At 40.8% G+C, this 17,261-nt stretch overlaps 1 protein-coding gene across 1 annotated transcript in view; it reads right to left on the reverse strand.

Moving 5' to 3' along the window:
- The window catches only part of Pappa2 (pappalysin 2), a 236,401-nt gene that overhangs the window by 201,020 nt on the left and 18,120 nt on the right, over positions 1 to 17,261 (reverse strand). Inside the window, exon 2 of the mRNA XM_021175322.3 lies at positions 13,553 to 14,624. Coding sequence (XP_021030981.1) covers positions 13,553 to 14,624 — 1,072 coding nt within the window. The remainder of the gene's footprint in view (positions 1 to 13,552; positions 14,625 to 17,261) is intronic.

A 17,261-nucleotide genomic window follows, 5' to 3' on the forward strand; every position in this document is an offset into this window, starting at 1 on the left:
TGAATCTATGAAAAGGAATAGATCATAGCACTGAACAGAAAATTCAGATATAATGACAAAATAACCTTAACTGGATGTCTTACATTGCAGATGGAGTCAGCTTGAGCAATTGTCCTAATGTTATACTATTAATGCCCCACAATGTTGTCCTAATTTCATAATTGATTGTTAGATCACTGGACATACAGCAGTTATGATTGTATCTTCTGCTTACACTGCATGCCTTTGTTAACTTTTGCTCTCTCCTCCTCCCTTTAATAAACTCTCCTTTCTGATCTCTACTCTTTATTCAAGAACTACACAAATCTTATCTCAGTTCAAGGTGAGTCCTTCCAGTTGGGAAGCCCTGAACATATACATGATTCTTAGAATGAGTGTCATGATGGTTGTGTGTAGGGGTAAATTGGGATGGAGATGAAGAGAGATGGGGGGGAAGGCATCACTAATTACCATAGAAATTCAGACTTAGGAACCCACTGACGAGCAAAGAGAGCCCTTGTTCCTGTTCTCTTCAGATCTGCAGTTGTGTGTGTTTATATGTGTCCCATAGGAATAAGGAAAGAGTCCTATCTGGAGCATCTGCTCTAATGAATACATCAGAGTAGGCATTCAGTAATGTTTGTCATAAACTGAATGAATAGGACAATAGCTAGATTTCAAAAAATGATAAAGGGGTCATGGTGACTCTTTTTAAAATTCATTTAATACTGGTTCCCCAACCAAGAAGGAAGGACATTAAGATCCATAGTCAAGCTGGTGGGATTACAAACTGGTACAACCACTCTGGAAATCAGTCGGCAGTTCCGAAGAAAATTAGACATAGTACTACCGGAAGATCCAGCAATACCTCTCTTGGACATATACCCAGAAGATGTTCTAACTTGTAATAAGGACATATACTCCACTATGTTCATAGCAGCCTTATTTATAATAGCCAGAAACTGGAAAGAACCCAGATGTCCCTCAACAGAGGAATGGATATAGAAAATGTGGTACATTTACACAATGGAGTACTACTCAGCTATTAAAAACAATGAATTTATGAAATTCTTAGGCTAATGGATGTATCTGGAGGATATCATCCTGAGTGAGGTAACCCAATCACAAAAGAACTCACATGATATGCACTCACTGATAAGTGGATATTAGCCCAGAAATTTAGAATACCCAAGATATAATTTGCAAAACATATGAAACTCAAGAAGGAAGACCAAAGTGTGGATACTTCGTTCCTTCTTAGAATAGGGAACAAAATACCCATGGAAGGAGTTACAGAGATAAAGTTTGGAGCTGAGATGGAAGGAAGAACCATCCAGAGACTGCCCCACCCTGGGATCCATGCCATAATCAGCCACCAAACTCAGACACTATTTGCTGACAGGACCCTGATATAGCTGTCACTTGTGAGGCTATGCCAGTGCCTGGCAAATACAGAAGTGGATGCTCATAGTCATCTATTGGATGGAACACAGAGCTCCCAATGGAGGAGCTAGAGAAAGTACCCAAGGAACTGAAGGGGTCTGCAACCCTATAGAAGGAACAACAATATGAACTAACCAGTATTCTTAGAGCTTGTGTCTCTAGCTGCATATGTAGCAGAAGATGGCCTAGTCAGCCATCATTGGGAAGAGAGGCCCTTGGTCTTAAAAAGATTATATGCCCCAGTACAGGGGAATGCCAGGTCCAGGAAATAGGAGTGGGTGGGTTGGGGAGCAGGGCAGGGGGAGGGTATAGGGAACTTTTGGGATAGTATTTGAAATGTAAATGAAGAAAGTATCTGATAAAAAAAATTGTTTTTGAAAAGAAAAAAAAAAAAAAAAGATCCATGGTTGAAGGAAATCAGGGCCATTTTAGCATCTTGATTATCACCAGACTCTCTTGAGCTTTGGCTATATTTCAAGTTGTTGATGTTCCTCATAAAACTTACTGCCCAGAACTGAGTAAAGACTCCAGGCAGACTCTGACTAGGACTTGCATAGAAGAAGCATCTTTTCAAGAAACCTGGATACTTTAATCTCAACAGAGTCTAGGACTGTTGGGGAATTTTTCAGAGCCCTATCATGCTTTTGCACACCCAAGATTATCCTCACATCCATTGTTACATACATCTCTGCTGGCTTGACATAGACATTTTTATAACCTAAATTCTTAATGTCATCATAGACATCTCCATGCTAAGCCCAGCTGGTTGGTTTAGAATAGCTCTGAATTTCTCTCTCTGTCTTCATTCCCAGTGCTCTGACCTCCATCCCTTACCACACTTGGCAATATTCATATGGAAATTCTTACTTGTACCAAGCACAGCCCCACACAGGCTTTTCTGAGCAGTAACAACATTTTAACAACCATGATAGAAAAGGAGATCTTCATTGTACTTGGCTTTGCACTTTTACATTCAGTCTTTTAGAGAAGTAGGGCATGGGCACACTCCATGGTTTGCCATAAGTAAAATCTCCTCACTTCTGCTTCAAGATAAATGTCTATGGCCCCATAAGACATGACCCTCAGCAAATTCCACACTGCGATGAATACCTTCTTCATAATTATTTTTCAGTTACTTTGTTGATGTCTTTTGGGGGACATCAGGTTCTCTCCAACCTCACTAGTCAATATTTTACCAAACATTTTTCATATACAAAATAATTTCAATTTACAGGACATCCTTAACAAGAATTTTCTTACTTGCATTTCACATTACTTTGAATTAGACAGGGCAGTTAGGGACTTCTTTGCATACCCTCTAATATGCTGCTGATATACAGGACTACCACTCAAACTCTATTAATGATCCCCCAGCTACTGGAGAAGACAGCTACAATCAGACCTTTGTTCCCACCAGGACTACATGGCCCCTCCCTGCCAACAAATTTCTGCTCATTTCATTCCATTCCCATCCTACCAGCTCCTTACTTCTCCCTTTGCCTGGAAGAAAATCTTAGAGACTCCATGTATCTTGCAGCCTGGCTTGCTTCAGATATTTGCTAAGGCATTGTCTTTACTAGGACACCCTATGGATACCTTACATGATGCTTCCACAGAAAGCATCCTCTGTCCCCCTTATTCTCCTGAATGTCCTGCCCAGATCTTATCAAGTACGCACAGCATATACACAATTGTTTATTTGCTGACTGTTTTCCCTCACACTAGACTAGAGGCTCCAAGAAGAAAGGGGATTCTTTTTTCACAATGTTTATAAAGCCTACAACAATTCCTGATTAGGAGAAAGTACTCACTAAACATTTGCTGAACATAAATTAATAGAAGTGCAAATGAAAAGAGAGTTAAATTGTGTGTCCAGACTACAGTAGGACTGGGAGCCAAGTCCTTTTTTGTGTGTGTATGATTTCCTAGTTCTTTTTCTTGTAACAATATTTTTTCTAGCCATTTTCAATTTGTCACACTTCCTGCCCAAGAGCTAAGTTAAGGCACCACATGACCTTCATGTAGAAGTTTCGTCTGGTTCTTCCTCAGACCCATGGTCCCAGAAATAAGACTCAGACTCAAAATATATTTGCAAATACCTAGGCCATGCTACTCAGGTCCTCTCTGTCTAGATCATAACTTAAAATAACCCATTTGTTTTAACCTAAATTCTGTCACATGGCTGGCTACCTGTGCCCAGTTACCATGTATCCATCTCCTCACATCTTCCCAGGTGAACCTTCTGCACCAGACTCTATCTCAGAATTTTTGATGCCTCCTGGATGTCCCACCTTCTATTCTACCCTTTCTTATAGGCCATAGTTTTGTTTTGTTTTTTTTTTTTTTAATTGACGGGTAAGGCATCCACATGATACACAAGATGTTCTCTCCACACCTTCAGCCTCCTGGTCTACCACATTCAGTCTGCATCCTACACTTGGATATAGTTCTCAAAGAATTACTCAAATGATAACTGCTTAAGACATCCCTTTTGGCTTAAATATGGGGTATAGTTACTCCAAAGCCTTAGTAATATCTCCTTTGAAATGAGCAACTACCAATTAATAATACAACAAAAGAGACAAATATTAACTATATTTCCAAGATAGACAGAAATTAAAAGAAATATCCAGAGACTACAGAAAGTAAAAGAAGATGGGAAAATTCTGAGCTATAGAACAAGTTCAAGGCCAACTGCTGGGAAAAACTGTCTTCAAAATAAAATAATTTTTAAAAATGAGAAAGAAAATCCTATTGACTTTCTTGAGGGATCTGGAATTCCTAGTGCCCACAATGTTAAATTTTATAGAATTGCAGGTCTCCTGAATTTAACACAAAGTGAAATGCAGGGGTTATCAAAGTAAGAACATAAAAGCCAGAATTCACAAAGACTGTGTTTTTAATAAAATAGAGTCCCTAAAAGTGACAAAGGCCCACTTTTTAAAGAGGGACAAGGCAAACTTTGTGTTGCTTGGTTGTGAGACAATAAACAAGGTTAAAATGCCCTTGAAACTGTGTGTCTGCAAACCAATTCTCTGTGATTCTCATCTCTGTTCTATCACCCTGCAGTCTTTCCAAAAAATAAAGTCTTTGTGTTAATAATATATTTTAAAATTGTTTTATATTGCCAGGTCCATAATACAGCTGCCAAAAGTAAATAAGTGTATCTCCAGTGTAAGAAAATGGGTTTATAATAAAAAATTATCTCAGAGCAACATGAAGAAACAAAATCCCTGAAGAAGAGTAAGCAGAAATAACAAGAACCCCAGTCAGATTGTGTTAATTAGAGAAGAAAAGGCTGTAATGTTTTAATTGGTCCTTTTGAGATGAGATATAGATTCATATGCTGTATTACAAGGCAACGCTGACTTTATACACTTTCTGTTGATTGTCGCATCTTTAAAAACTATAAGGCACCATCTCCACTGAAGGGCCTGAGTTCCATCCCTAGAACGTAAAGGTAAAAGAAGCAAACCAACCACTTCCACAAGGTTGTCCTGACCTCCACGTGCACACGTGCCAGAACATGTGCACATCCATAGCACACATGCTCACACACTGTAGTAATAGTAATAATAATGTTTGAAAAAATGTTTTCTCTAAAGGAAACTATATATCTCAAGGTACATGGTAACTGTTAAAACAGACACATAAGAAAACAGAGCCTTTTGTCTCTAGACATTTTCTATGGCACCCAGTTGTTTCTTGTGCAACTGCTTAAGCCAAACTTCTAACAACTGCTATGGCTATAACTTTTCTAACTTCAGCCTTTTTCACCTGTACCCATGAAACATCTCCTTTCACCGGTAGCCTTATGTGTTCACGTGACAGACACTAAGCACCTTGCTTCATATCTTGACCCTTCTGTAACATCTCCTACATTCTGCTCTTCATATCTTAGACAAATCACCTTTTTCATAAAGCCCCTCTATTGCGATTTCTACCTCCTTCCCTTCATCTCCTCATGTGCCCATGCTCTGTAAAAATTATACAATTAAATTCTATTCATAGTGATTATTTCTTCTGTAAGGGACATGACCCACCATTGCATTGTCTCTGAAGTCACTTTGATGTCTGCCACTGCATGGCAATAGTTGCTTCACTGAAGAATAAATCTTAGTCTTACATGGAAAATGTGGAAAATGTAAATACTTGTTTTTTTGTGTTTTGTTTTGTTTTGTTGTTTTTTAGTTTTCCAGATGGGGTTTCTCTATGTAGCCCTGGCTGTGCTTGAACTCACTCTATAGACCAGGCTGGCCTTGAACTCACAGATCAAAGGTGTGTGGCATCACCACCCAGCCTAGATATTTAACTTTTAAAAGCTATTGCCATCATTAAATACATTAACCAATATAAAACTTAATTCTACTCTTTACAATATAACTAACAATTTTATTTTAAATCATGGTGTTCTGAGAACACAACTGCTATGCATGTTCTATGATTACAACAGACAACCAGAGAAATCTAACAAAACAAAACAAAAAACAAAGGTGAGTATGCTCACCCAAAGTAAAAGATAATAAAACAATTCACTCTGCCCAGAATGTTGAATCAGTTCACAGGAAACCACAGACCTAGACCCTAAACAACCTCCCCAGCTAATTTTATCCTTTGGTCCCAGTTGCTAGGAACCAATGCTGACAAGAAATCTATGGCTTTTACCTCACATGGAATGGTAAGCTGGGTCAATTCTCATTCATGGACTAGAGGATTTGAACAAAAAGCAATTAGTAGTAAGGGAGCAGAAACTGTGATTAATCGAGTAGACAGCTAACAAAACACAGTGTGCAGAGTGGTGGTGGGGGGAGGCTGCAGGAAAACTGCTACTGATGGAAATCATGAATGCTCAGAGCCTCTGTCGGCCACCACCTGATGGCTCCTATGTAACTGTACAAAACATCCAGTGTCTTCAGTTCAGGAAATCACTGGTTCTTAAGAACAAAATACCCATGGGAGGAGTTCCAGAGACAAAGTGTGGAGCAGAGACTGCTGACAGGAAACTGATATAGCTTTCTCCTGAGAGGCTCTGCCAGTGCCTGACAAATACAGAAGTGGATGCTCACAGCCACCATTGGACAGAGTACAGGGTCCCCAATGAAGGAACTAGAGAAAGGACCCAAGGAGCTGAAGGGGTTTGCAGCCCCCTAGGAGGAACAACAATATGAACTAACCAGTAACCTCAGAGCTCTCTGGGACTAAACCACCAACCAAAGAAAACACATGGTGGGACTCATAGCTCTAGCTGCATGTGTAGCAGAGGATGGCCTAGTCAGTCATCAATGGGAGGAGAGACCCTTGGTTCTGTGCAGGTTAGATACCCCAGTATCTAACCTGGGGAATCTATCCAGGGGAATGCCGGAGCCAGGCAGCAGGAGTGGGTGGGTTGGTGAGCAAGGGGAGAGGGTAGTGGGCAGGAGGTTTTCAGAGGGGAAACCAGAAAAGGGGATAACATTTGAAATGTAAATAAAGAAAATATCTAAGATAAACAAAACAAAACAAAAGCCTAAGACTTTTGAAAAAAAAAATCCTGGTGCATCTGTGACATCCTTTCAAAGAGGTTCTATTTGGAACAGTTATGTCTATACTGAGCACCCTATATCTGCTATTGGAATCTGCTCTCACTCACTGTCCCCTGCAAAGAGAAATCATCTCTCTTCCTGATGCTGTAGTTGACTATTATTGCTCTGTTCACTAAAATGTATGTCTCATGCCTCCAGAGCATCCTGGGACTTCAGTTAACCAAGTAATGCATTGGGGAACAAAACTAAGTAAAGCCATTCTTTCCACCAGCATCTTTAAGTTATTTTGTTTTCCTCTAAATGTGGCAATTCTACCAGTGCTGAGATGAATACCAAAGGTTAATAAAATATAGACTCTTCTCTCATCAACAGACTAATAGTCTCTGACTTTGAATCTCTATGCTGACATTTTTCCTATGTGAGCATATGTGTGAGATAAATTTGTATATATGCTGGTTACACACACACACACACACACACACATATATATATACATACATATATATATATATATATATATATATATATATATATAACTTTATTTTTGCTATACTAACCAAGTACATCTTATGTTCCAAGAACTATCAACAAAAGATCAAAAGTCTTGTGTAAGAGACAGGCAACAAGGGATAATTACAATATACTATGATGAATATATAGTAGGACAAACGTTTATAGTAAATATTTTAGACACTGTGGGCCATCTGGTCTCTGCTGTAACTACACAACTCTGCCACATGAAAGCAACCCATAGACAATATGCAAACAAGTGGGTATGGCTGTGTTCCAATAAAGCTTTATTTATGTAAACATAGTTGGCCAAATTTAGCTCACTGAGCATAGTTTGCCAACCACTGTACCAGAGTAGGAACATGACTTTTCAACAATTATTTGTTGGATATTTAGCTCATCCTTTTCTCAGTTCTAGGTGCGAGGGTACAATAGTAACCCAACCACGTGAAAATCCCTTCACTCTACATTCTACCAGAGAAGGTTGGCATTAAGGACAATGAACCAAAGAAGAGGCTAGTGATGAATTCTAAAACAAAAACTCAAACAGGAACAAAAGCGTGAAAATGCTAAGGAGTGTGTAACATTTTAGATGGGGCCACCAAACACACCTCACCTGAGGGTGACTTTGAAAAAATAACCAGATGATCATGTGCAAGATAACCATGCATAAAGCTGGAGAACATTCCAGAGGAGTAAAGCCACCAGAAAGATCCTGCAGAAGGTGTATACCCCGCAGGTTCAATGACAGGATTCAATTAGCTGGTAGCACATAGCAAGAAGTGAGGCCACTAAAGTAACATTGTGAGCTAAGAGGGGAGGGTCCAACAGAACCAGGTGACATTGTTCCTTAACCTTGACTCCTTGTGAGCTAAGCGGTCACTGTGGGAGGAGGACATGATCTGAGTTGTGATCTCAGGATTAATATGGTGTGCTAAAAATAGAGCTGGGTTAGAACAAAGAGCAGAAATACAAAACAGGAGACCAGTTTGGAAGCCTTCGCAACAACTGAGGGCAAGGGGCACATAGCCAAGAGCAGAGAAGCAATGAAGAGGAGATGAGCATTATAGATGCAATTCAAAGGCCATAGTCCAGGACAAGGAAATTTCCCATAAAAGAGGAAGTGGTACTCTTAAAAAGTCAAGGCTAAATTGGCATTAGTTATTCAAGTGTTGAGCTTGGGAAATCAGGCCCCTGATCATTAGACAAAGTCCCAGAAGAGAAGGAAAAGAAAGTGTTCACCTCAGAAAACCAATTGGTCAGCAGCTTCCTCTAGGGAGAGATGCTGGGGTTAAACAGCCTTAGAAAAAAGCCTGGAGCAAAGGCAGCACGTATTCCACCCACTGTCCAATCTACATCTTTGACATCGGGAGAGCAAGAGTCTGGGTTAGGGAAAAACAAGATTTAATATTTCTTTGGTCACTAAAGTAAAATACAAGGTTTCTAGAGAGAAAACAGAAAGGAGGAAATAGGAAAATCGGTGCACACATAAATACGCAGCTGCCTTTCAGAGGCCTATGCTGAAATTCTAAGAAGAGATCTTTGAAATGACATCGGATCAGCTGAGACAGAGTGGCAGCTGGCCAAGGGACCAGAGAGCTACACCCCAACTCTTAGGAAAACACCCAACTCCCTTGAACGGCTGGATACAGTTGGAGACTGGGGTCTCTCCATGTTTTTCCTAAGAGGAAATATTTGTAGCCCAGACAGACCACATGGCTCTTTCACAAGTCTGTATCTCGGGCCAAGACATAACCACAAAGGGAGAAAAACAGTCTCTCTCTCCACACACCTGGAGAGAAAAATGCACTTAGCCAGGTGAACAGTAAAACTGGGTTTTATTTACTCTAGGACAATATTTATTGCAACTGTGGAAAATTTGCCTGTAGGAAAGTAAACAGGAGAGGTTTCTATTTCTAGGTAAATTGCCTAAGCTTATCTTTTTTATTTTTTTTTCTGATTCTCATCCTCAGGTGACATGAGTGTGAGAAGGGAGACAACCCCTTAGTGTGCACAGTTCAAATGTGGTGAAGTGGAACGACGGAGGGATTTTTCTGCACAGTTTTAGAGCCTCCCCTCCATTCCATCTCTCCCTTCTCTCTTCTACCCCCCCCCCTTACACTTATTTTCCCCTGCATTTTTTTTTTTTTTGGCTTCAGGGAACTTTGAATCTTGACTTCAAAAGAAACCTATAATGAAGCCTGGCTGATGGTTAACAGACCCATCACTGCAGGAGCCCAGCTCCACCATTCCTTTGGCTCAAACACCACAGTGTGTGGGTGAGCAAATCCCAGCAAAGTCCCTGCACACAGGCTAGCGCAGCACATGTATCTCCACCCATCCCCTTTGATATGAAACCATACACGTTAGCCCTCCTGACCCAAGATGTACCACTCCTATAGCGCAATGCACACGCTCTTTGATAGGATTCTGCTGGGCAGGGCACCTCTCAGTCCTCACACTAGCATTCTATGTACACTCCTCTACCAGGGAACAAAATTTAGGGGATGGAGGAGGGACCAGGGTTGTGAACACAAGAGATGTTTGCCTACCACAAGCTTCCGAACACAAGTGGCCAGTTTCCCACTGTCCAATTCCTAGCAAAGTCCAAGACTAAGTGCTTGACGGACTTCAGCCATTTGTTCTTGTTTGATGATTGTTGTCCTCAAAAGTGTTACAGAATCTGAGACACAGAGTCAACAAAGGAAATAAGCACCCAATTCCACCTTGCTCTGAATACCTAATCCAACCCTTGTGTAAAGGAGTGAGTCAGAGAGAAAGCAGGTACAGAAGCAGAGAAAGTATGTTAGAAAGGAAAATAATAACAATAACAAAAATGGCCAAAGGAAATCAATGAATTATAAAGGTCAGTGACTCCAGGTTTACCTTCAGCCATAGAGATGGTCTTAGCTTAGCTCCTAAGGAAATGGTCAGTGATTCTCCTGACTGCTTGAACATGGGTCCTCTAACCCCCTTCTCTCCTGCACCTCTTGAGGACTCCCTAAAGACAACTAGGAAGTAGAAGTGGACATCTGGTTTATGCACCCTGCCCTAGCCACAAGCCAAGTTCCTCTATCTCAGTAATTGTGATCCACTGGCTGGGTAATGTATCTATAACTCATATCTCTGACCAGTCCCAAGTCTTATAAATGCTTTCCCTTTGATAGCCCCATCTGGGCTACAGATGTTTGATGTTGGATTCCTTTCGTTCTCTCCTCTTCCCAGTCTTTGAGAAAGGAACTACTTTGGCCTACATTTCTGATTTCTCAATGGGAGTGGTGGGAAAGCTGAATAGAATTTGGAAAGCAAGAATAATCATCAACCATCAGTCATCAATTAATAATGTCTGTTACTCTGGAATCTATCTATAGGTCTGAGCACATTCTCCCATTACCTCCCCCTAAACTGTGAGCTCCTAAGTAGATGGACTCTGTGCCTGGCATACTCCGTTTTTGTTCAATAAGTGTCTGGCAAAGCATTTGTTGAAGTTGGATCCGTGAAGAGTCACAAAACAATGGCACTGTGAGATTGAGCTCTGTGATTTAATTATAATAAGAGTGTTATACATGGCTAATTTAGTTCAGAAATGGCCACTCGCTTCACCAATTCCAAAGACCTCATAGAAACTCAGAGATCTTATGAATCCAGAGTTCTTTCAAATGATCCAAGCCATGGCACAGAGAAGCACTTTATAGGCTATGGTCTGTGTTTTATGCTTCAGCCTGTATTTAAATCCAGATAATTTAGATAAAAACTTTAAGACCCCCAGTAAGTTGTTAGCACTGTTCTTTGTGTGTTCTTTTATTTGTTCCTCTGCTTAGTTTAATGTATCTGACATACCATAAGGAGCTGATAAAGGAGAATGTCTTACTTTTCTTCCTCACCAATAAGAGTTATAAAAATAATTCAATGTTTTAATAATAAAAGTTCAGCACAAAGAACATCCTGTAGAAGATAAAGAGAAATCTTCACACAGAATACATATGAGGGGATGGAAGCTTTTCATCTTTCAAAAAGGGAAATTTGGGTATAATGAAATGTAAGTAGAGATTTTAAAGTGTATTCCCTACTATGTAAACAAGGACTAGACATTTGAAACAAATTACCAGCATGAAAAAGATAAGAAGTATTTTGAATCTCATTTTCATTAAAAAAAAATTAGAACTTGAAAGAAAAAAAGTGGTTGGTCAAAAAGATGATGCAGCACATACTGCTTTTCCAGTAGACCCAAATTTGGTTCCTGTATTGGGAAGTACACACCTCCCTTTAACTCCAGCTCCAGAGATCCTTTAACTCCAGCCTCTAGCCTCCACAGATACCACCACATGCATCCACACACCCTTACCCAGACACAAAGACACAACATTTAAAATAATGAAACCAAATCTTTAAAAACTAAACTCCTAAATAAAATAGACTGATATTTAAAATTATAAGATTTGTTCAAGTGGTGGTGGCACATGCTTTTTTAATTTCAGCATTGGGGAGGCAGAAGCAGGTGGATCTTTGTGAGTTCCAGGTCAGCCTGGTCTATGAACTGAGTTCCAGCCTACATAGAAAAACTCTGTCTCAAAAAGCAAAACAAAACAAAAAACAAACAAACAAAAATAAAACAAAAACTAGAAGATTTAAAATTTTATTTGTTAAAAATTTAATTTAATGAAAGAAATAGAAGATAATCGCTCCTCACCCTTTGGGCTAAGATCAAGTGCATGTTAACATGTTGATGTCTGGGGTGGCTTCTGGTGCAGGACAATATAGTTAATAAACTTGGGGAACTAAGAGATGGAGTAGGAGTAGGAGCAGGAGCTCACTGTATCCAGTCTATTTATCAACCTGGTAGCCCCAGAACAGTGCACCCCTTTGAGTGACACTGAAGAATTAGAAGACAAAATTAAAGAAATATACCCAACAAAAACCCAAATAACAATAGGAGCATATAAAAAACCAAAAGCCAATGAAGAGATTCAGGAGATCTATATCTGGATATCTGAGGAAAACAAACAAACACACAAACATAAAACAAAACTGAGAAATACCAAAGAAATCATTTTAAGGAAAAGATTTCATAGTGGAGGAGAATAAATATTCAAGTGCAAATAATCACCTTGGTGCTCAAAAATAAAATAAAGTAAAATAAAATGAAAAACAAGACCCCTGACTGTGGAGGTGATTGCCAGAGAGATGTAAATTAACTCAATATGGTTCCCAGTGCTGTCTAAAGCTCAAACATGGAGAAGAAATGGAGAAGAGTTAGGAGTCTGCTGCTCCTCATTTAATACAATTTGATATTTTTGAATATGAAGATTTAGGGCTAGAGAAATGGCTCAGTCAATAAACTGTCCTTATTGTAAGCATGAGAATTGAGTTGAATATTCCAAAGCCTGTGCTCTAAACACAACCATCAAACCTGGTGGTGCAGGTGAGTGATCTGAGCACTGGAGATGTGGAAACAGAGAGATCCCTGGGGCTCACTGGACAGACACCCAAATCTATCCAGCAGGTTCCAGCCAGTGAGAGACTGTGTCAAGAAAAGGTTGACAGTACCCGAGGATAACCTAAGGTTGTCCTGTGCCTTCCACATGCCTTGATCATGTACACTGATTTACAGTCACACAAACACCCACGCATGCATGCACATGTATATACGCTGTGAATGAGATATTTGTAGCAATCAAAATGTTCAAATATTCAGGGCTGGGAGTTTTGCTTAGTGGTAGTGCATGTATCTGATCAAGGCACTAGATCAAATGCCGGTACTCCTAAAACTATGAATATCTCCTTAGATATACAATGCAAATACTGTATGTAGCATCGTAGGTATGGATAATGAATGGAATAAGATGTGTTCCCATAGCAACTCTGAGACAGTGAGGAGAATACGTTATGAAGTCTCGGATATGAATAATGCAACAAAAAAGCCAAGGAAATAAAGGACCATTCCACAAAGGAAGATAATGGTGCCTGGGCACCTTGAAAGACTGCTACTGTGACTTAGATGAGATTCCCTGGTATGGTTGCAATCTGCCATATCATTTCCCAAAGTCTCCTATGTTAAAACACTGATAGAACACCCCAGCCAAACCCCTGTTTCTTACCTCTTGGGTGAGTCAGGGTCAAAGCAAGTCTTTCGGACATCAGTCACTTCCGGATCGCAGCAGTCTCCATCATCGAAGTCATTCAGCATGTTGTTGCACTCCACGTGACAGAGGCCATCCCTGCGATTCCAGGAGTAGCAGCGTCCCTGCAGGCGGCAATCGCCCCCATCGAAGCCGGTGAGTGGATGCTCACACTCAGGGTCACAGTGGTCATTGCCAATCTTGCTGGGCTCACAATTAACAAGCACAACCCGGTGGCGCAGGGTGGAGTTGTGGACCCGGTGGACACTCAGCTGCCAGCTGATATTGTAGCGGCTGAAGGCCTGGTTGAGGGCCTCATGCTGACGGCGGATCTGATGATCACTCACAATGGGATGCAGACCCTCATCATCATAGATGTTTACCACCTGGTAGCGGATCACTTTCTCTCTGCGAAGGGGCCCATGCTTATTGTACTGGGAGATGAGTTCCACATTGTCACAAGCTGTTTGCCCACAAGGTGGGGGCTGTAAAGGTGACAGAATCTCAGGCTGTGACTCAGAGTCCTGGAGAACCTCCAGCCGGGGATATAATTCATCTCTAAATGGAGCCCACTGTTCCATCAGAGGATCGAAAGTGGCTGTCAGAATCAGGGTGGTCAACTCATCTGCTGCACTTGGATGCAGGGGACTGTGCTGGAGGTGGGTTTGTGAAAGGGCAGTTGACCAGATGACCAGTGTGCCCAGGTAACCACGAAAATAATGTCCATCCTCGGAGCTGTCCCCTCCCAGGAGTAAAGAGCGGCAAGACGCCATGAAAGGGCTATTCAGTGGACCAAACTGGTCACGACTACTAGCCACTCGAGTGCCATCCACATACAGAGCTGTATGCTGTCCATCATAAGTGGCAGCTACATGAGTCCACGTGCCTGGCTGGTAACGGCTGTGGCCAGTTACAATAGTGGCTTTCTTCATCCGGTCAGTTCGGAGGGAAAAGAAGAAGCGAGCATCTCTCCACCCCTTGTCCTTCCCTGAGTGGATCCCCAGGGCCCAGCCCTTGTCATTGACAGTGTGGGAGCAGTTATCAAACACACCTGGGAAAGAAGAAAGAGTTGAAGGGAGAAAGACCAGATACAAAGGGAGTGGAGAAAGGGAGAGGAAAGGCTGTGTAAATAGCAAGAATGTAGGTTTTCAGTTCCCCACATTGACTAACTCTCTGTACTCCCATATTAAATATTCTGACAGTATGTGTTCACCAAGGAGGGAAAAAAAGATGCCATTCAATTAAATTCATTCTGGTAGTTAAAAAGTAACCAAGATAGGCATCTACCACAAATGATGGCAACCCTGTGCTGGAAATATTCTTTATGCTCATGGAGTTTGCTCACACTCAGGGTCACAGTGGTCATTGCCAATCTTGCTGGGCTCACAATTAACAAGCACAACCCGGTGGCGCAGGGTGGAGTTGTGGACCCGGTGGACACTCAGCTGCCAGCTGATATTGTATCGGCTGAAGGCCTGGTTGAGGGCCTTCCTTTCCTGAAAGCCTGCCTTATGTCACTGACTTTTCTTACTTCATCTTTACATTTCTTCAGAAGCCAGGAGGGAAACCATATAGTTTCTGAGACCAAATAGTATCATTCGTTTTCTCTTTTGAATGTTAAAATGTTTCTTGTGAGGGACATAAGGAACTTGTAACATCCAGACACCACCTTATTCCTCCAAGTTCCGCCCTTGGAAGCCCCAGCGTTCCATTTTGATTGATTCCCCATCTCTTGCTGAGTAAATTCTCTCATACACTCTGAGGCAGTGGGTCTCAACCTGTGTGTCGTGACTCCTTTGGCAAACCTCTATCTCCAAAAAATACTTACTTTGCAATTCATAACCACAGCAAAGTTCCAGATATGAAGTAGCAATGCAAATAATTTTATGATTGGGATGGAACCCAACACACCATGAGGAACTGTCTTAAAGGGTTGCAGCGTTAGGAAGGTTGAGAACCACTGAGCTAAGGAGCATTTGAATCTGTAAACCACAGGAAAACAGTCTCAGAGAGCAACCGTTTCCCAGACAATACAAAGTAACATTGGTCCCATTGCCCTATCCTCAAAATTCAGAAAGTCAGTTATGGAACTGGCCATTGTCTACTCAGGGATTCCTCTCACAGAGCACAAGCAGGACTTCCCAAGTAAATGAGATGGACCCACAAGAGGCTCAGAGCAAGCACTAGACCAATCAATCCATTTGAGTAATAATGGCAGTAATACTAATTCTGAAAACAGGGGCAGCAGGAAGCATGGTAAGGACACAGTGGCAGGACCACAGATGGAAGGGAACTCTCAGGCATAGTGGAGCCCTTGGAAGCCCCAGCGTTCCATTTTGATTGATTCCCCATCTCTTGCTGAGTAAATTCTCTCATACACTCTGAGGCAGTGGGTCTCAACCTGTGTGTCGTGACTCCTTTGGCAAACCTCTATCTCCAAAAAATACTTACTTTGCAATTCATAACCACAGCAAAGTTCCAGATATGAAGTAGCAATGCAAATAATTTTATGATTGGGATGGAACCCAACACACCATGAGGATCTGTCTTAAAGGGTTGCAGCGTTAGGAAGGTTGAGAACCACTGAGCTAAGGAGCATTTGAATCTGTAAACCACAGGAAACCCTTCACTTCCATGGAAACATTCTGCGTGATAAGTATTTCTTGCATTGATGAATGATTGATAGTGGGTCTACAGAGCTGGTGCCTATAAAATAAGAGTTGTTCTCTCTGGGAAGTTAGACAATAATTTTATCTATTCCCTGAATTCTTGTCTAGTCTAAGCCAACAACATTTGTTGATGGGATGAGGAGGGTGGATTTATGAGCAGAAGGTTCCTCATTCGTTTTTTTCTTTTTCCTTTTTGATTCATTCCTTGCTAACTTTACACAATATCTTTTTTAAAAATCATCCTTGCAGAACACCCCTTCTCGAGTCCAACTTGGGAGAGTGTGTTTTCTCTAAGCCATCACATTTTCATGGTAAGCAAATAACTTTTTTCTCATAAATGACAGAATAGCTCTCTTGTCCCTGACATAAACTAATAACTAAGCAATACAGCACCTTGTCAACTGAATGATGAAACTTCAAAGAATGATAATAATATGACAGAATAAAGAATATTAATTAAAATAACAATTAAAGCCTGAAGAAAAGGCAATGGCTTCCTACAGTGCAACTGCAGCTTGGCAGTCCTGGGTTTTCATTGTCATTGTTGTTTGGGGGCATTTACTTATTTATTTATTTTGCTTTGTTTTCTGTTCTTTTGCTGTTGCTTTTCACACACACACACACACACACACACATATATATATATATATATATTCCTTCTTTTTAGTTAATCTTTTTTTTTTTTTTTTTTACAATCCAAATTTTATTCCTCTCCTGGTCCACCCTTCAAAAACTACTTCTTCAGAAATCCTTGTGTCCTTGTGTCTAATGGATTTTCAAAAAGGAGACAGAGCTGCTCCCATCAATACTGTTTGCTGCTTCATGTTTTCTTCTAGGTTTTGAAAAGTACAGTACAGTATTATCTTAATTATCTCCAACCACTGACCTATGAACAAAAGTGCCACAGCATCTGATATGAGTACTATCGATACTGATAGTGCAGCTATATGCTGATTGAAAAACAAAAGAATTCAAAAGTCTATTCTAAAGGGCCACATACATGGGTATCTATGATCTCA

Source organism: Mus caroli, unplaced genomic scaffold (genome assembly GCF_978045245.1).
Source record: "Mus caroli unplaced genomic scaffold, Mus_caroli_1 scaffold_1, whole genome shotgun sequence".
Taxonomy (NCBI): Eukaryota; Metazoa; Chordata; class Mammalia; order Rodentia; family Muridae; genus Mus; species Mus caroli.